Consider the following 17,314-nt stretch of genomic DNA (forward strand, 5'->3'; position numbering starts at 1 on the left):
TGAAAGTCGGTAAGTTAATTTCCTAAAAAGTCATGGAGAAGAACTCCCTTAAGGCCCAATTCCAAAGTTCAGTATAGGGTAAGAAGAAACTTTGCCAAGTTCAAGAGTCTATTTCCTGCCTCTGAAATGCTCCAGGGTTACAAAGATTGCCAAGAATGTCATTTAAAAGCAAAACGGGGTTGGGGGAAGGCGGAATGGAAGCAGGTGGAAGCTCACTTCTGGTGTGAAAAGAACAATGTTATTTTAAATGTTAAAAACTAGAGGAGGAATGTGACCTATTTCAAGAGTTAATCATCATTCCTGAAGGCACAACACTTTCTACTTAGCTGAAAAGAAAGCGATCGAGGGAAACTGGATGTAGGAAAACATAGGTCTCAACAGTGGCCAAAAGTGCATTTGTTCAGTTAAAGCTGGTGTGTCACCTGCAACCAATTCCTTGAGATGCTACAATGAAGCACGCCTTGATTTCTTTTTGTGTCAGGGGTGACTTGAGAAACTGCAAGTTGCTTCTGGTTTGAGAGAATTGGCTGTCTGCAAGGACGTTGCCCAGGGGATGCCCGGATGTTTGATATTTTATCATCCTTGTGGGAGGTATCTGTCATGTCCCTGCATGGGGAGCTGGAGCTAACAGAGGGAACTCATCCACTCTCCCCAGATTCAAACCACCCACTGTAGTCTTGCTGGCACAAGACCATTGTGCCACCGGGGGCTCCTTGATTATACCCTACATTAGCACACTCATGCATGGTGCTGACTTTGGAAACCAGTCAAAAACTTCAGCAGGTTCAATATGCTATGGCTAGACAGCTGGTTGGGACGGCCTACAGAGAACATAAACCCACCCAACTCATGCAGCTGAACCAACAGGTTATCCACTGGAGCGAACTACAGGGAGTGGTCAACCCCTCTATTTAAACAGCTCCATTGGCTGTCGATAAGTTTCCAGTCTCAATTCAAGGTGCAGGTTATCACCTATAAAGCTCTAAATGGTTCAGGACCTATCTTCGCAACCGCATCTTCCCCTATGAACTTGCATGATCTCTAAGATCATCTGGAGAGGCTCTCCTCTCGCTCCCACCCCTGTCACAAGCACGGTTAGTGGGGATGAAAGAGAGGGACTTCTCAGTGGTGGCCCCCCATCTCTGGAACTCTCTCCCCATGTAAATTAGACTGGCAGCCACACTGTCCACTTTCCGTTAAGATCTAAAAACATGAATGTTCCACTGTGCTTTTGATTAGACAGTTCTCCAGATAATTTTGGCCTCAGCTATGGTTCAAAGTTTAGTCCATGCACTTTACTACTGCTCCCTACCCAGAGATATAGTGTTCTGTCTTATATTGCCCCCCCCCCCCCGCTCAATTCTTAATTTTGTCATCTGGCTTCTGCATTTTATCCATCAGCCTTGTCCTTGTAACTGATCTGCACTAGCCCTGCCCACCCCTCAGAAGCTGTTTACTACTCAGGCCATTGGTGGTTTGTTCGATGGTGTTTTATACTGTGTTACATTGTGTGTTGTTTTATTTTGCCCTATTATGATGTTTTTTTAATCTATTTTATTATGCTGTATTTTAACTGTGTTGATGGGGTTTGTTCCCATGTGAGCCGCCCCAACTCGCTTCGGGGAGATGGAGGTGGGATACAAAAATAAAGTTGTTGTTGTTGTTGTTGTTATTATTATTATTATTATTATTATTACAGTAGAGTCTCACTTATCCAACATAAACGGGCCGGCAGAATGTTGGATAAGTGAATATGTTGGATAATAAGGAGGCATTAAGGAAAAGCCTATTAAATATCATATTAGGTTATGATTTTACAAATTAAGCACCAAAACATCATGTTAGACAACAAATTTGGCAGAAAAAGTAGTTCAGTATGCAGTAATGCTATGTAGTAATTACTGTATTTATGAATTTAGCACCAAAATATCACGATATATTAAAAACATTGACTACAAAAATGCGTTGGATAATCCAGAACGTTGGATAAGCAAGTGTTGGATAAGTGAGACTCTACTGTATTCCACTAGTAACTGGTTTGTCTCCAGGCACAATTCAAGGTGCTGTTTTTGTCCTGTAAAGCCCTATATGGATTGGGCCAAACAGCCTGCAACACTTTCTACTCTAAGAATTTGCTAGTTCCTAATAGGGTAATTCTATGTTAACGTCTGTTGGAAGGATATTATAGAATCACCTGGAGGGCATATTTTGTTAGATGCGGGTATGTACAATTGTTTGTTTTAATTCATGTGCGCTGCTGTGGTTCACATATTGAAAGAATGGCAGGAAAATAATGACTTAATTAACAGACCAAGTGGTCGGTTAGCCTCAGAGCCACCACTGTGCTGACATAATATACCAGATTAGCATCTGAGAAAGCATGGGCCCTAAAAATGGAAGACAATAAGGTAGGAAGGAGATGATGGTGGTAAAGCTTTCAGGTGGCAGTATGAGCTCCACAGCCTCAGGCTACAGGAACTGGATTATAACTCTGCATAATTCTAGATACAAAGGATTCCCTGCTACTATAATGCTAGGAGGAGGCCTGAGAAAAAACTCCTCTCTCTAATTTATTCATTTCTTCGTTGCAAAGAACAGACTGTGCTACATGGAGAAGAAAATGTCAAACCTGCACCACCGCTTGCACAATGAGCACTCTAACATGGTTAATATACCACTTGAACCTTCTATTTTCTAAAAAGTAGAAGACAGATACACCAAGACTTAGAGCCCAGAAGAAACAAATTTGTCCCTTCCTGCCCCCAAAATAGTCGAGTTCATTGCCTGTCCTAAAAAATAAAAAGAACCAAGTTGGATCGTAAGGTGTTTGAGGGGAGATGTCTAATCTTGGAAGCTAGGCAAAAACTTGGATAGGAAACCGTGCCTGCATTTCAGAGAAAAGAACTGGCAAAACCACCTCTGAGTATTTGTTGCCTAAGAAAACCCTATGAAAAATTCATGGAGTGTATGTTAAACTTGATGGTGCAGGATACCAAGTGTAGGTGTATGTTTGGATAATCTAATAACTATTTCCAGAAGGAAATAGGTTTTGTGATGGGTTTGCTTATGTATTTCTACACAACGGTGTTTCACAATATGCCTACTCTGACATTTGTGATCCCATCTATCTTCTGTTGTTTGGTATCCCTTTAAAAAACATAAATGCCTTGAATATGAAATATTTTGGGATGGGTCAGTATTCAGCAATAAAGATACTATCACTTGCCAGGGCAGTGTATTATGTAAAAAGTAAAATGAGTAAGAGAGGAGCCAGATCTTCATGACTTGAATTACAAAGAAAGTGCAATGAACAAAGAGAGCCAGCATGATGTAGTGGTTTGGACTACTACCCTGGAGTCCAAGGTTCAAATCCCGGGTCAGCATGGAAACCAATGAACAGATCATACTCTCTCAGCCTCAAGGGGAAGGCAAAGGCAGAAAACCTTTGAACAAATTTTGAGAAGAAAATCCCATGATCACTTCACCTTAGGTAACCATAAGCTGAAAACAACTTGAAGGCATATAACAACAAATGAGCAAAAGATAGTCAATTTTTTTCAAAAATACAGTACAGTCTCACTTATCCAACATAAACGGGCCGGCAGAATGTTGGATAAGCGAATATGTTGGATAATAAGGAGGCATTAAGGAAAAGCCTATTAAACATCAAATTAGGTTATGATTTTACAAATTAAGCACCAAAACATCATGTTATACAACACATTTGACAGCAAAAGTAGTTCAATACGCAGTAATGCTGTGTAGTAATTACTGTATTTACGAATTTAGAACCAAAATATCATGATGTATTGAAAATATTGACTACAAAAATGTGTTGGATAATCCAGAATGTTGGATAAGCGAGTGTTGGATAAGTGAGACTCTACTGTACTTGCAAAAGCAATGAGAGTGTAATTATAAGCACATTTAACTAGTAGTAAGCATCACTAGATAAAACAGAACCTATTTTAAAGTAAATCCATGCAAGATTGAATGGAGTAAAGTGACCTTTTTTCTTCAACTTAGCTGAGATCCAGAACAAATATTTTACTCAGCAGGAGACTATTTTAGTAGATAAAATAATGCCTTGTATATTACAAGAGAAAATTAGATGGAGTCAGTTAATATTGATAAACCATCTGACTATTTTCACTGATGTCATATAACAATATGTACTGAAGACTGTGAAGGTTGCATTATAGGTAAACAAAAAACAACTGACATGGGATCTTCCATATGTAACCTTCCTGTGTTTTCCTACTATTTCTCCAGTCATTTTCATTACCACAGAACAAGGATGAGAATCATGTGGTCCTCCAAATGTTGTATGTCTATGAATATCAAAAGTCTCCGCCAGCATAGCCAATACTGAAGAATGCTGGAGGCTTCCTTCCAATAACATCTGCAGTGGCATACAATGCCCACCCCTGCCATAGAGAATCCAGCAGGAAGCAAAAGAAAGAGAAACTGTACAAGACCTTTCAGATGGCAAGGCTAGGCAGGAGCCATGCATCTGGAATCATCCCTAATCACAAACACAGCACAACCCCCATATCCATGAAGGGTACCTCCCAAGACCACTATTCCCCATGGCTACCTGAAAACACAGATAACAGAGCCCAACCAAAAAAAATTGTGTTTTGGTTTTTAAGCCTGTTCCTGGAAGTATTTGGGGTGCAGGTTCAGAAAACTGCATTGGATAAACTTCATCAGCTCTAGTTTCTTAGATATGGTACTCATGATCTTCTATGAGCTAACAGATGAAGACTGGTAAATTGCATATATTGTGTATTTCAAAAACTAAAGCTGGTGAGGGAAAACTGGTACCATTTTCTGAATCAACAAATCAAATATACCCAGAAACAGGTCTGACATTTGGGGCACCAAAATGTGTGTTGGCCAGTGTTATAATAAATATTATATTTTGACAATAGTTAGGCTGGTAGCATGCCATAAAATCAAACTGGAAGATTTAGAGAGACTCACAAACATTTCCATGGAAGATTATTTGTGAGTGGTGATAGATAACTGAAACCATGGATACTGAATCCATGGATAAGGCGGTTATATGTCAAACAATGTAGCTTTGATCAGTACAGCAGTGGTGACTGTGAACACACCCAATTGTAGGGATGCTAAATGTTCCAGTCCCATAAAATGTGAACCACAGGGCCACAGTTACGCAGCCATCCTCTATGAGTCAGGCCCAGACACACAAATCTTCATCCAGATAGGTTTCTGTAAAACGGAGAATATTGGCAGCCTCATCTAATTTACACCATAGCCAAAAATAACAGAGCACAGTACTGCAAACAAATATACCATACATGAGCCAACGGGCAATCTGTTTAAACTGACTATATTGAATGTTCTGTGGCATGTTTGAATGTGTTCCTTTCTATCACAAGCCTGGACAGTTGGGTTTTGTGAAGCTTTTAAAACAGAGTGTAAAGATATCAGCAATTCCATCACTGGAATATTTTAACCAGTAGTACATGGGTTATGGAATGTGAATGTTTGAGCCAAAGTGAGTATTCTTCCATGGGCAAACTGAGCTATGCTTGTCTAGCTTTTTCCCACAGGCAATGTGAATTTACATTTCTAAAAATGTAATATTGCAATCCTCTAACCAAACTTTAAACAAAGTTCCAACTAACCTAATAGGGCATACTACAGTAGAAAACTGTAGGATTATACTATAACTCATGTATGCCCCCTTTTCACAGGAAGAAAGAGGTGACTGAATTCTTTTGTCATTTGTTTTTGAACATTTGCAGCAAATGCAATGAAAATTCTCATTATACCTTAAACACTACTATCACATTTTAGGTCACAAATGTTCATGGACTAAAATACATTTCATTAGATGCATCTATTGTTATTCTCAGTTACAATGTACACAACACAACCACTGTATTATCTTATGATAATACTACTGGTGTTCTAAAGGACCACTATCCTTATTTTGCCTACATCCAAATTCTGACTTAATGGTTATTACAAAACAAATCATCCCTCATATGGAATTCCAAATTAGTCCAATAAAATTATCCACAAGGGTGACTGAGATAGTGACACCTCTGCTTTCTAATGGTTCAATATACACAAGCCTTGTTTCATGCGCATTTTTAAAATGCATACAATTACTTTCAGGATGTTTATATAAAATGTATATGAAACATAAATGAATTTCATATTTGTTTAGGAATCAATGTTATCGTAGCTTCCTGCCAGGCATTTGGTAAAGTTTGTGCTGTCTGTATTTTCTGGATAAGTTGCCATAGCTCAGGGGTCAATTCTTCTTTGAACTGTTGATATAACAGTTTATATTTGAACTTGGGTCCCATCGCCAAGATATCTCATTATATTCATATATCGAAGTCCAAGTATTCCAAAATCCGAAATTCAAAACCCTTCTTTTCCCAAACATCGTGGATAATGGATACTCAAATGTATTAATACTTTTTCACTCTAGTGAATGGTTCCCAAATCTCCTTACCAGAAAGTGCAATCAGCATACTGACAAAAGGATTCATGAAACTGTAGACTAAAATACATGTTTTCCAAATTGTAAGACAGGAACATGGCATCGTCCATATATCTGACTTACCCCATCAACGTTATTACATAGAGACATTGTCAGCATCTTTCCTTCACTCCCACTGACTCCACAAAAGACTATTGGCTCTTATAAGCCACTTACATTCACCCCCCCCCCCCCACACACACACACATTTCCACATACAAAGTGCAGTGTTAAGGGCTAACTGTATTTATGTGCACAGTACTTGAACGGTCTGTGGAAAGTGAAGAAGAGACATTTTTATTTCGTATAAAGCTATACTCTCATGTTACCTTTTGTCTGGATGAAATATTGAGCAACATAAGATGTATATTGGCCAATGATAAAGAATGCTAGTTGAAATATGTCTGGCTTCTGTTTAAATGAAGAAGCACTCACACTAATTCCTTCTCTTTTCCTTCAAAAATGATAACTGTGTAAAGTTAATTTGAATGAATTCTTGTTGTAGTGATTTGTTATGTTTCTTATACACATTTACACACACACAAATACATATGTATGTATGAGTGGTTATATGTGTATATACAGTAGAGTCTCACTTATCCAAGCTAAACAGGCCAGCAGAAGCTTGGATAAGCAAATATCTTGGATAATAACGAGGGATTAAGGAAAAGCCTATTAAACATCAAATTAGGTTGTGATTTTACAAATTAAGCACCAAACATCATGTTATACAACAAATTTGACAGAAAAAGTAGTTCAATACACAGTAATGTTATGTTGTAATTACTGTATTTACGAATTTAGCACCAAAATATCACAATGAATTTAAAACATTGACTACAAAAATGGCTTGGATAATCCAGAGGCTTGGATAAGCGAGGCTTGGATAAGTGAGACTCTACTGTATTGAGAGAGAGAAAGACATATACAAATGAACATACATAGATTCACTAGACATGCCCAGTGTGGAATACAAAGTGGAGTCCTCAACATGCGAATGTGGAGAAGAGCAAACCACAGACCACCTACTACAATGCAGCCTGAGCCCTGCCACATGCACAATGGAGGACCTTCTCACAGCGACACCAGAGGCACTCCAAGTAGCCAGCTTCTGGTCAAAGGAAATCTAGTATAATGTCAAGCTTTTAACTTTGTTTGTGCGCACGCGGGAGCGCCTCAACTGCGCCTCTGCATGTTTTGCGCCACAGGAGACTGCCTAATTCGCCTCATCGTTGGACCTTTCTATACTGCTATATACATCTATATTACTCTGAACTGGATTATATGGTAGTGTAGACTCAGATAATCCAGCTCAAAGCAGATAATGTGGATTATCTGATTTGATAAACTGGATTATAAAGCAGTGTAGAAGTGGCCCAAGCCATCATAACCAGTGGAAGAAAGGATGCACAAGTCCTCTACATATCTCATACATATTCACATATCTCTTAATCAGCCTCAGACTACATAAACCCTAGAGTTAGAAGATGTGATTCCTTCTCTTTGTCATTAAGATTGGAAGGAGATGGAAAGATGTGGAAATAAAGTCCAGAATGGGGGATTTGGTTTTGCCTTAGCTGCATCTCTAGCTAACAGACCCTTGGTAATGCTTCACCACGAAATTTTTCACACTTGCCATTAGCACAAGATTGCTCCAAGTGTACTAACTTCTTCAGAAATACTTCTGTGTTAGCTTTAGGGAATTTAATCAAAAATTAAATTGACCAGTTCCGTTCCATACAGAGATCTTAGTGCTACCAGTCCAAAATCACTCAGTACCTATTTATTTATTATTTATTAATTCAACCCCAAAGGGGACTCCAGGTAGCCTTACAAAGGCAACGTTTCAATGCTACATGTACACCTACATCAGTGAATTAAAAAAATATATAAAACCAACCTATTAAAACATATCATTAAAACAAGAATTAAAATCACATAATCCAGGTCATCTACCGATGCATACTCTCACAGGTGAAAACCATGAGATGTGTGACTCAGCAACATCAGAGTCTTGTCAAGATGGCAAAAGGTTATTGATGAGGAAGAACACCCAAGAGAGGAAAGGCTCTTGAAAGGCCAAGATTTCACCTCCTCCTTTTCTCTCCCCACTGATGAGTTGACTAAATGCAAACTAATTTTGCAGCATGAACTCAAGTAAACTGTAAAAAATGAGGGAAAGCCACAGGAAGATAAAGTAACTGGGGGCCCTTCCAGCAGCTATATAACCCAAAATATCAAGGCAGACAATCCCATAATATCTGCTTCGAACTGGGTTATCTGAGTCCACACTGCTATATAACCCAGTTCAAAGCAGATAATGTGGAATTTTTTTTATAGCTGTGTGGAAGCGGCCTGGGATAGATGGAGGGGGTGTCTATTTTGTCTTTGCCCCTTTTCTATTTTGGTAGAATGGCAAAAAAAAAGAGCATATAAGGGGAAATATAGATGAGTTATAAGTAGAAGACACTGTGGTCTGTGCCTCTGTAAAAACTCATGTCTGAGGCAAGGTGTCTGCAAAATAAAAACATGGAAAAAACATTTTAAACACTGGCTCTCAATCTTTGGATCCTTCAGATGTTTTGGACTTCAACTGCCAAAAGGCCCAACTAGTAGGGGAGGTGGTCAGGGATTCTGGGAGCTAAAGTTCAAAACATCTGGCACAACGGATTTAATATTAAGAACTATGTATCTGATGAATTTCTATGGATCAATTTTATATCTAGATATATATGGATATAGGTGGGTGTGTATGTCTATTCATATACATACATACATGCACACACTGTTTTTATGGGTCAGTTTGATTATTTATAATTGATCCTGTAGCTCAGTTTAGTTAGACAGACAGATACATGATGAAAATGATCCACAGAATTTTCTTTTAGCCAAACTGCACCACTTCTCAAAATCCCCCATCCCTTGCTCGCAACCTGAGTGAGCTGGTTGAATTATTATTATTTATTCATGTGGTTACTCATTACAACAAAGTTCTGCCAAGGACTCCCTTAGAGAGAGAAAAAAATTGTTCACAAATCAGACACTGTCACTTTTCTCTGGTGTGATTTTACAAACATCTTTTGCCAAGCGAAGATGACAGTACAAACTTTGAAAAGTTGTTGAAGGCTTTCATGGCTGGAATCACTGGGTTGCTGTGAGTTTTCCAGGCTGTATGGCCATGTTCCAAAAGCATTATTTCTTGGTGTTTCGCCTCCATCTATGGCAGGCATCCTTTGCTGAAATGCTACATTGAGCAAATGGCAAAAGAGATCTTCTCACCTCTGCAGGAGTCTACCTTATACCATGCAGCTGTGGACAAGTCTACATAGGGACCACCAAATGCAGCATGGCCCAAACACAAATTAAGGAACATGACAGGCACTTCAGACTAACTCAACCAGAGAAGTCAGCCATAGCAGAGCACTTGATGGACCAATCTGGACACAGCGTATTATTTGAGAACACAGAAATGCTGGACCACTCTCACAACCACCATGTCAGACTACACAGAGAAGCCACTGAAATCCACAAGCATGTGGACAATTTCAACATAAGGGAGGAAACTAAGAAAATGGACAAAATCTGGCTACTACGCAGTATTTAAAAAAAAACTCTAAAATCAGGGCAATAAATAAAGAACAACATTCAGAAAACAGAGGAATTCCAGACATGAATCAATCAGGGCCAGCTAACACCTCCCAACAAAGGATTCCCCAGGGAGGAAGCAGCCAGGCCTTGAAGCTGAAAGGCTGTTTAATGCTAATCAAGCTGGCCAATTGAAACAGTCACACCTGCCTCAAACAGACAAGAATTCTTTCTCCCACCCTGGACATCATTCTACAGATATATACAGTGTTCCCTCACTACTTTGAGGTTCACTTTTTGCGGATTCGCTGTTTTGCGGTTTTTCAATAAACTCTAAAAGACTATTATAGATAATAAAAAAATTAAAATTTACAGCCTAAGGAAGGGAGGAAGGAGAAGCCAAAGGGAGAGAAAAGGAGCCCAAGTGGCAACAGGAGGAAAAGGAGGCAATTTAGCAACACACGATTGGTTGATAAAGACTTAAAATAGTGTATAACTACTAAAATAATGTATAAATATTAAAATAAATATAGTGTCCCTATTTTGCGGATTTTCACTTATTGCGGGTGATCCTGGAACCTAACCCCAGCAATAAGTGAGGGAACACTGTAAACCCCACTTGGCTAGTTTCCAACAGACCTCACAACCCCTGAGGATGCCTGCCATAGATGCAGGCGAAACGTCAGGAAAGAATGTCTCTGGAACATGGCCAGGGCCGTAGCCAGAAAAAAAATTGGGAGGGGTTTTGAAAATTTTGAGGGGGGGGTTGAACCCCTATTACACCCCTACCCCACCCCCGCTACAAACCTGTCAATATCTGCTTGAGATAGCGCCTGGAGGGACTCTTAATGTTTTGCGTCTCATAGACTTAGCATGGGGATTTGGTTAACCTGTTAAAATTCGTGAGTAAACCATGAGTAACCTGAAAAATTTCGGGGGGGGGGGTTGAACCCCTAACACACACACACACACACACACCCTCGCTACAGGCCTGAACATGGCCATACAGCCCGGATAACTCACAGCAACCCAAACTTTGAAAACTTGCTCCAAGTGCCTCATCACACTAGAGCAGGCATGGGCAAACTTGGGCCTGGGCCGAGGGGGAAAGGAAGGGGCCTGAGGCTGTTAGGAATGGTGGGAGTTGGAGTCCAAAACATCTGGAGGCCCCAAATTTCCCCATGCCTGCACTAGAGCATGAATCTACTTTAAATTCGGTTTCTGTCTCCTGCAGAATTCTAGGGTTTGTAGTGGTGAGATGTGTCGGAAGGTGCAGGGGTAAACTGTTAGGAATTGTGGGAGTTGAAGCCCAAAACGCCTGGAAGGAGGGCCGAAGTTTGCCCATGCCTGTCCGAAAGTATCGAGGCACCGAAAGGGAAGGGCAGGGCAGGCTCCTCACCTGGTTGTAGTGCAAGGCGTCCAGCTGCCCGGCGCGCAGCACCTCCTCCAGCCGGTGCGAGGCTCCCATTTTCTGGAGCAAGAAGTCGAGCTGAGCGGCCGAGAGGCTCCGGTTGGCTCCGAAGAGGGAGAAGAGGTCGCCCGAGAAGGCCAGCTGGGCGCCCGCTCCTCCGAAGGCGAGCAGGGCCAGCGCGGCCCCCAGGAGCGCCCCAGGCAGCGCCATCGCGGGCTCTCTCTCTCGTCCCTCCTCCGGGTCTTGTCCGCCGAGAGCAAGGGACCAGCCGGGTGCCAGGCGTGGAGACTGTCACGAGTGGCAAGCCCAGCATCCAAGCCAAGAGAGTTGCGCAAGCTCCTGCCACCTTCCTTGGGCCGCCGCTCCTTCTTGGCCTCCGTCTTTGCCTCGCTCCAGATTTAAGGCGCTGCTTCTCCGCGTCCCGAAAGGCGCAGGGACAGCCCCGGCGGCGGGAGGGGCCAGCCAGCGAGGAGGAGGCTCTAAAAAATCAGTGCCAACCAAGAAGGACAGGGAACGCTTCTTGATTCGGGGAGGAAAGTCGCCAAGTGCCCACGCCGCTCCTCCTGGGATAAGAAGGGGAAAGGATGGAGACAGAAGAGAGAGGGAGGAGGAGAGAGCCTACTGGCGCTGCGCCTACTGTTGTTTTCAGGGCTCCCAGCTCTTCTCTGGCCCCATAAAACAGGCATGGGCAAATTTCAGCCCTCCAGGTGTTTAGACTTCAAGTTTTACAAAACACCTGGAGGGCCGAAGTTTGCCCATGCCTGTCAAAGAAATACAAGGGGCTCCCAGCTTTTCTCTGGCCCCATAACACAGGCATGGGCAAACTTCAGTTCTCCAGGTGTTTAGACTTCAAGTTTTACAAAACACCTGGAGGGCCGAAGTTTGCCCGTGCCTGTCATAAAGAAATACCCACAAGTACAACCATATGCACTGGTAAATGGTCAATAAACAGGTAAACTCTCATATCTAAAAAGGAACCATCTCCAAGTTGAGGGGCAAGAGGTGGAAGCTTAGTCCAGGGGTCCTAAAACTTTTTAAGTGGAGGGCCGGTTCATGGTCCTTAAGGCTCTTGTGGGAACGAATTATCATTTGAAAAAAAAATACAAACAAATTCCTATGCACACTGCACATGTCTTATTTGTAGTGCAAAAAAACAAACAAACACCAACAACAACTATTTATTTATTTGCTACATTTATACCCCACCCTCTGTCACCCCGAAGGGGACTCAGAGCGGCTTACAAGTTGTATGTACATACAATATATAATATTATTGGCATAGCACAATACAGTAGAGTCTCACTTATCCAACATAAACGGGCCAGCAGAACATTGGATAAGCAAATATCTTGGATAATAAGGAGGGATTAAGGAAAAGCCTATTAAACATTAAATTAGGTTATGATTTTACAAATTAAGCACCAAAACATCATGTTATACAACAAATTTGACAGAAAAAGTAGTTCAATATGCAGTAATGCTATGTAGTAATTACTGTATTTACGAATTTAGCACCAAAATATCATGATGTATTGAAAATATTGTCTACAAAAATGCGTTGGATAATCCAGAATGTTGGATAAGTGAGTGTTGGATAAGTGAGACTCTACTGTATTAGCATTATATATTACTATATTGTCCTATACCACTATACCGTAATATTATTAGTAATATTACATTTAATATACAATATAGAATTAATATTATTATATCGTAGAATTATTGGTGTTATATTGTATTACATTATAATATTAGTATCAATATTATATGTATACACAATATATTCAATTATTACCATAGCACAGTATTAATAAATGAAAGAACAATACAATATTTAAAAATAAAAACAATTTTAACAAACATAAACCTATCAAGACTTCAATGGGAAGTCTGGGCCTGCTTCTGGCCAATGAGATAGTCAAGTTAAGTAGGATTGTTGGTATTGTGTGCCTTCAAGTCATTTCAGACTTTGGGTGAGGCGAAGTCTAAAACTAAGAGCGGACACCAGGTAAATGACCTTGGAGGGCCGCATCCGGCCCCCGGGCCTTAGTTTGGGGACCCCTGGCTTAGTCTGTCCCAGCAGAACCTAAAACAAGAACTAACTCCTTCTATTCTCTCCATCCTGGCTCCAAAATCTGCCCTCAACCTATACATGGGGTCAACTTATTCATGACTATATACAGTATTTAAATAATTTGCAGGGTTCCCTTGGTATCTACTGGGGTTGGGTTCCTGTACTTTTCCCCTCCCCGCCATGTATACCAAAACCCATGTCCAGAGGCGGTTCAACCACCAGGCCAACTAGGCAGTTGCCTGTGGCGCCATCTTGTTGGGGGCGCCATTGAGGCAACTCCTGTCTCCTGGGGCCTGCCTCCGCAAGGTATTGAACTGCTTTTTCTGTTGACTTGTTGTAAAACATGATGTTTTAGTGCTTAATTTGTAAAATCTTAATGTTTAATAGGCATTTCCTTAATCCCTCCTTATTATCAAACATTTTCACTTATCCAACGCTTTTATTTTTCAGTGATTGGTTTGGGGGGAGGGCGCCAAAATTCTGTTCGCCTACTCTTGAAAAATACCTAGGGCTGGCTCTGCCCATGTCTTATTATATACAATGGGATAGTAACATGGTGCCCCTTATATAGAATCAAGATTTGCTTGGGGTGATTTTTAAAAAATATTTCCAAACCTAAAACAAGAATCCGTGGGTATAAAAAAGTCAACTGTACATATCCCTTAGAATATAACATGCACATTTGTTGTTGTTGTATGCCATCAAGTAGTTTGGACTTATGGGGACCCTATAGTGTAGACATGGGCAAACTTTGGCCTTCTCTCCAGGTGTTTTGGACTTCAATTCTTCAACTACCGGCTGTTAGGAATTGTGGGAGTTGAAGTCCAAAACACTTGGAAGGCTGAAGTTTGCTCATGCCTGCTATAGTGAATTAATCGTGGGGGTCTTTGTCAAGTTTTATTCAGAGAGAGTATGTTTTTGCCTTCCTCTGAGAGAGTATGACTTGACCACAGTCTCCCAGTGGGTTTTCATTACTAAGCAGGCATTTGAACCCTGCTCTCCAATGCTTCATCATCTGAGATCTTCCTCTGTTCCTGAAGGCTTTCAACTTTGCCAAATGTTATTGCTTTTTCCAATGAGTCATGGTATCTCATGTTTAATCTTTTGGCTACTCGTGAAAATTAAGGGTTGATTTGCCCTTAGACACAATTGGGCCTCATGTCACAGTGCTGCGTTAGCATAAATATTTCAGTGTCTTGTGGTATCTTAAAGATGCAAGATTCAACCTTGGTCTCACACAGCCCAGCACTCAAAACACTATGTCATACTGATTCCATCTGTGTTTATTATTACTGAATATTTATTCAGCATGGATTAATAAAGCAGGTAGCTTCATTGGCCCTTGGGAAAATTAAACTAAATTAAATTAATAAATACCCAAGCAATATTAAAGTGACATGGGATATTTATTTATTTATTTACAGCATTTTTACCCCACCTTTCTCACCCGAGGGGATTCAAGGCGGCTTACATAAATTGGCAAAATTCAATGCCCAAAACAATTCACTAAAATCAATAGCACATACAAATCAAATAACAATACAGAGTAAAAACACATTATACAAAATTTAAAAACATATGATCCGAGAACCTGAAATACTGAAAATTTGAGAAAGCAGCCGCCATGCTATGAAACCCACTAGAAAAGATGTCATATCAGGATTCTTGCCAGTGAATCTAGGCAAAGAGTTGGGGAATTGTCTTTGGGGGGTATGCCCCTTTTTAATTATTCAGGAAAAGCCAAACTTGTGTTATCTAGAATTACGTGTATCTCATAAGTGAAGCTCTGATTTATGAACCATCAAAGCTTCAGTTTGCCAGGAGAAAGCTCCACAGTGTCAGTCCCCACACTAAAAGAGACCAAGAACATTGTAGATCAAACTAGGCCAGCTTCCTATTTCCAACAGAAAGCCATTTTAGCAAAAATAAACAATTCAAATAACTTATTATGGTAATACCTTTAAGAAAGTTGAAATCCAAAACACCTGGAGGGCCGAAGTTTACCTATGCCTGCCATAAAAAAATAACATTCCCTATATATAGTAAAAGTAAAGGTTTTCCCCTGACATTAAGTCTAGTCGTGTCCAACTCTGGGGGTTGGCGCTCATCTCCATCCCTAAGCTGAAGAGCTGGCATTGTCCGTAGACACCTCCAAGGTCATGTGGCTGGTATGACTGCATGGAGCGCTGTTACCTTCCCACCGGAACAATACCTATTGATCTACTCACACTTGCATGTTTTTGAACTGCTAGGTTGGAAGAAGCTGGTGCTAACATCTGGAGCTCACCCTGCTCCCCGGATTCGAATCTCCGACCTTTTGGTCAGCAAGTTCAGCAGCTCAGCGGTTTAACCCACTGCGCCATCAGGAGTTAATACCAACCCAGTGATTTATACTTCAGTCCCTTCAGTCCTTTTTTAATAATCCTTGTAAACACACTCCTTGCTCTGCTTACTACTAGATTCTTTGCCATGCTCTCCACTGTCAACCAGTGGCAACACAAATAGGTTTTTCTAAGAATCCCTTTAGACTGTCTTTTCTTTGTTGTGCTTTTCTCCTTTGAAGATGCTTCAAGGGAAGATTAGTCGAAGTTGTACCACTAAGTGGATAAGTATTTTTTTTAAAAAAAAAATCAGTGCAAGGTACACTAAAGAGTTAATGAGGAAGAGGGGCACAGTTTGTGCTTTCCAGTTTCAGAGGGTAAACAATACTTCGCTAGGGTTTGGCTCATGCTCAGAAAGGTCAACATCTGAGCATGCAAATACGAAAGAAGCTGCCAGTAAAACAGCAGGGTTGTTGCCAAGATTGGGGGAACTGGCTTGATCAACCTTCTCTAAATAGTGTTTTTAGAGCATGGCATGTGGTGTATTTTTGCAAAATTCTAGGTATAGCACCAGAATACCTGCTGATTCACAGCAATTATAAACAGCAGCTCATGCTCATGTCCCTGTGAGAGAGCCAAAATATTCAGTGCCTCTCTGATCTCATTTTGTGTACCCACATGCATTTTGCTTTCCACATCTCTGTTTTAATACAAAAGTACCAGACTGAATGTCCTGAAATATTTAGCACAACCATGCTCTAATAATAATTATAGTGACAACTAGAAATACACAATCCCTAAAAGCAGCATGGCATATGATAGTTACTCCTTTTTTTCCTGCCAAAATTCCTGACTACATTTTTTTACCAGTTTCACACAATATGCAACAATTCAATGGTTGCAGGAAAAAGAAGTGAAATAGGCAGCACCTAACATTTATGTCTGCTACTTAAATGTCTCTTCTTCCCCTCAATAGAAAAATAGGAGCATGATGCTCCTATGTCTTGAGCTACTCAACCAAGGCATGTGTAACGACAGCGAACAAGAACTTACCAAAGGCAGGTGATTTATCATGGCACTGATATCTTGAGATCACTATTTCTCTCTTTCAAACCAGCTTTCACAATATATGTGGTTTGCCACTATCTTTCTTTATTGGAGGAGGAAGAAAATGTTCTGACCGTATTCACCTCACTGACTATCTCTGCAGTTCTTCAGAATACCAATATGTTTTCTATAGATAAAGCCTTGTCATTTCATCCACCGACAGAGCCTGAAACGTGTGCAACTTGGGGGGCTCAAAGATCAGCTCCATTTGGCTCCTCCCACCTACGCGTTCAGCCCCCTTTTCTTCCCAAAGAGAGCTGAACCCAGAATGAATTAGGCAAGGAAATACT

At 40.7% G+C, this 17,314-nt stretch overlaps 1 protein-coding gene across 2 annotated transcripts in view; it reads right to left on the reverse strand.

Moving 5' to 3' along the window:
* The window catches only part of slc39a8 (solute carrier family 39 member 8), a 41,878-nt gene extending 24,808 nt beyond the window's left edge, over window positions 1-17,070 (reverse strand). Inside the window, exons 1-2 of one of the 2 annotated variants that reach the window (XR_010006695.1) lie at window positions 16,971-17,070; window positions 11,511-12,085 (exon numbers count right to left, since the gene is read on the reverse strand). Coding sequence is in view for 1 of the 2 variants with exons in the window: in XM_003225748.4 (XP_003225796.1) it covers window positions 11,511-11,732 (222 nt within the window). In the remaining variant the exon portion in view is untranslated. The remainder of the gene's footprint in view (window positions 1-11,510; window positions 12,086-16,970) is intronic. The other variant, XM_003225748.4, reaches the window with a different exon arrangement.
* Window positions 17,071-17,314: the final 244 nt, after the last annotated feature.

The sequence above is a fragment of the Anolis carolinensis genome, chromosome 5, assembly GCF_035594765.1.
Source record: "Anolis carolinensis isolate JA03-04 chromosome 5, rAnoCar3.1.pri, whole genome shotgun sequence".
Classification (NCBI taxonomy): domain Eukaryota; kingdom Metazoa; phylum Chordata; class Lepidosauria; order Squamata; family Dactyloidae; genus Anolis; species Anolis carolinensis.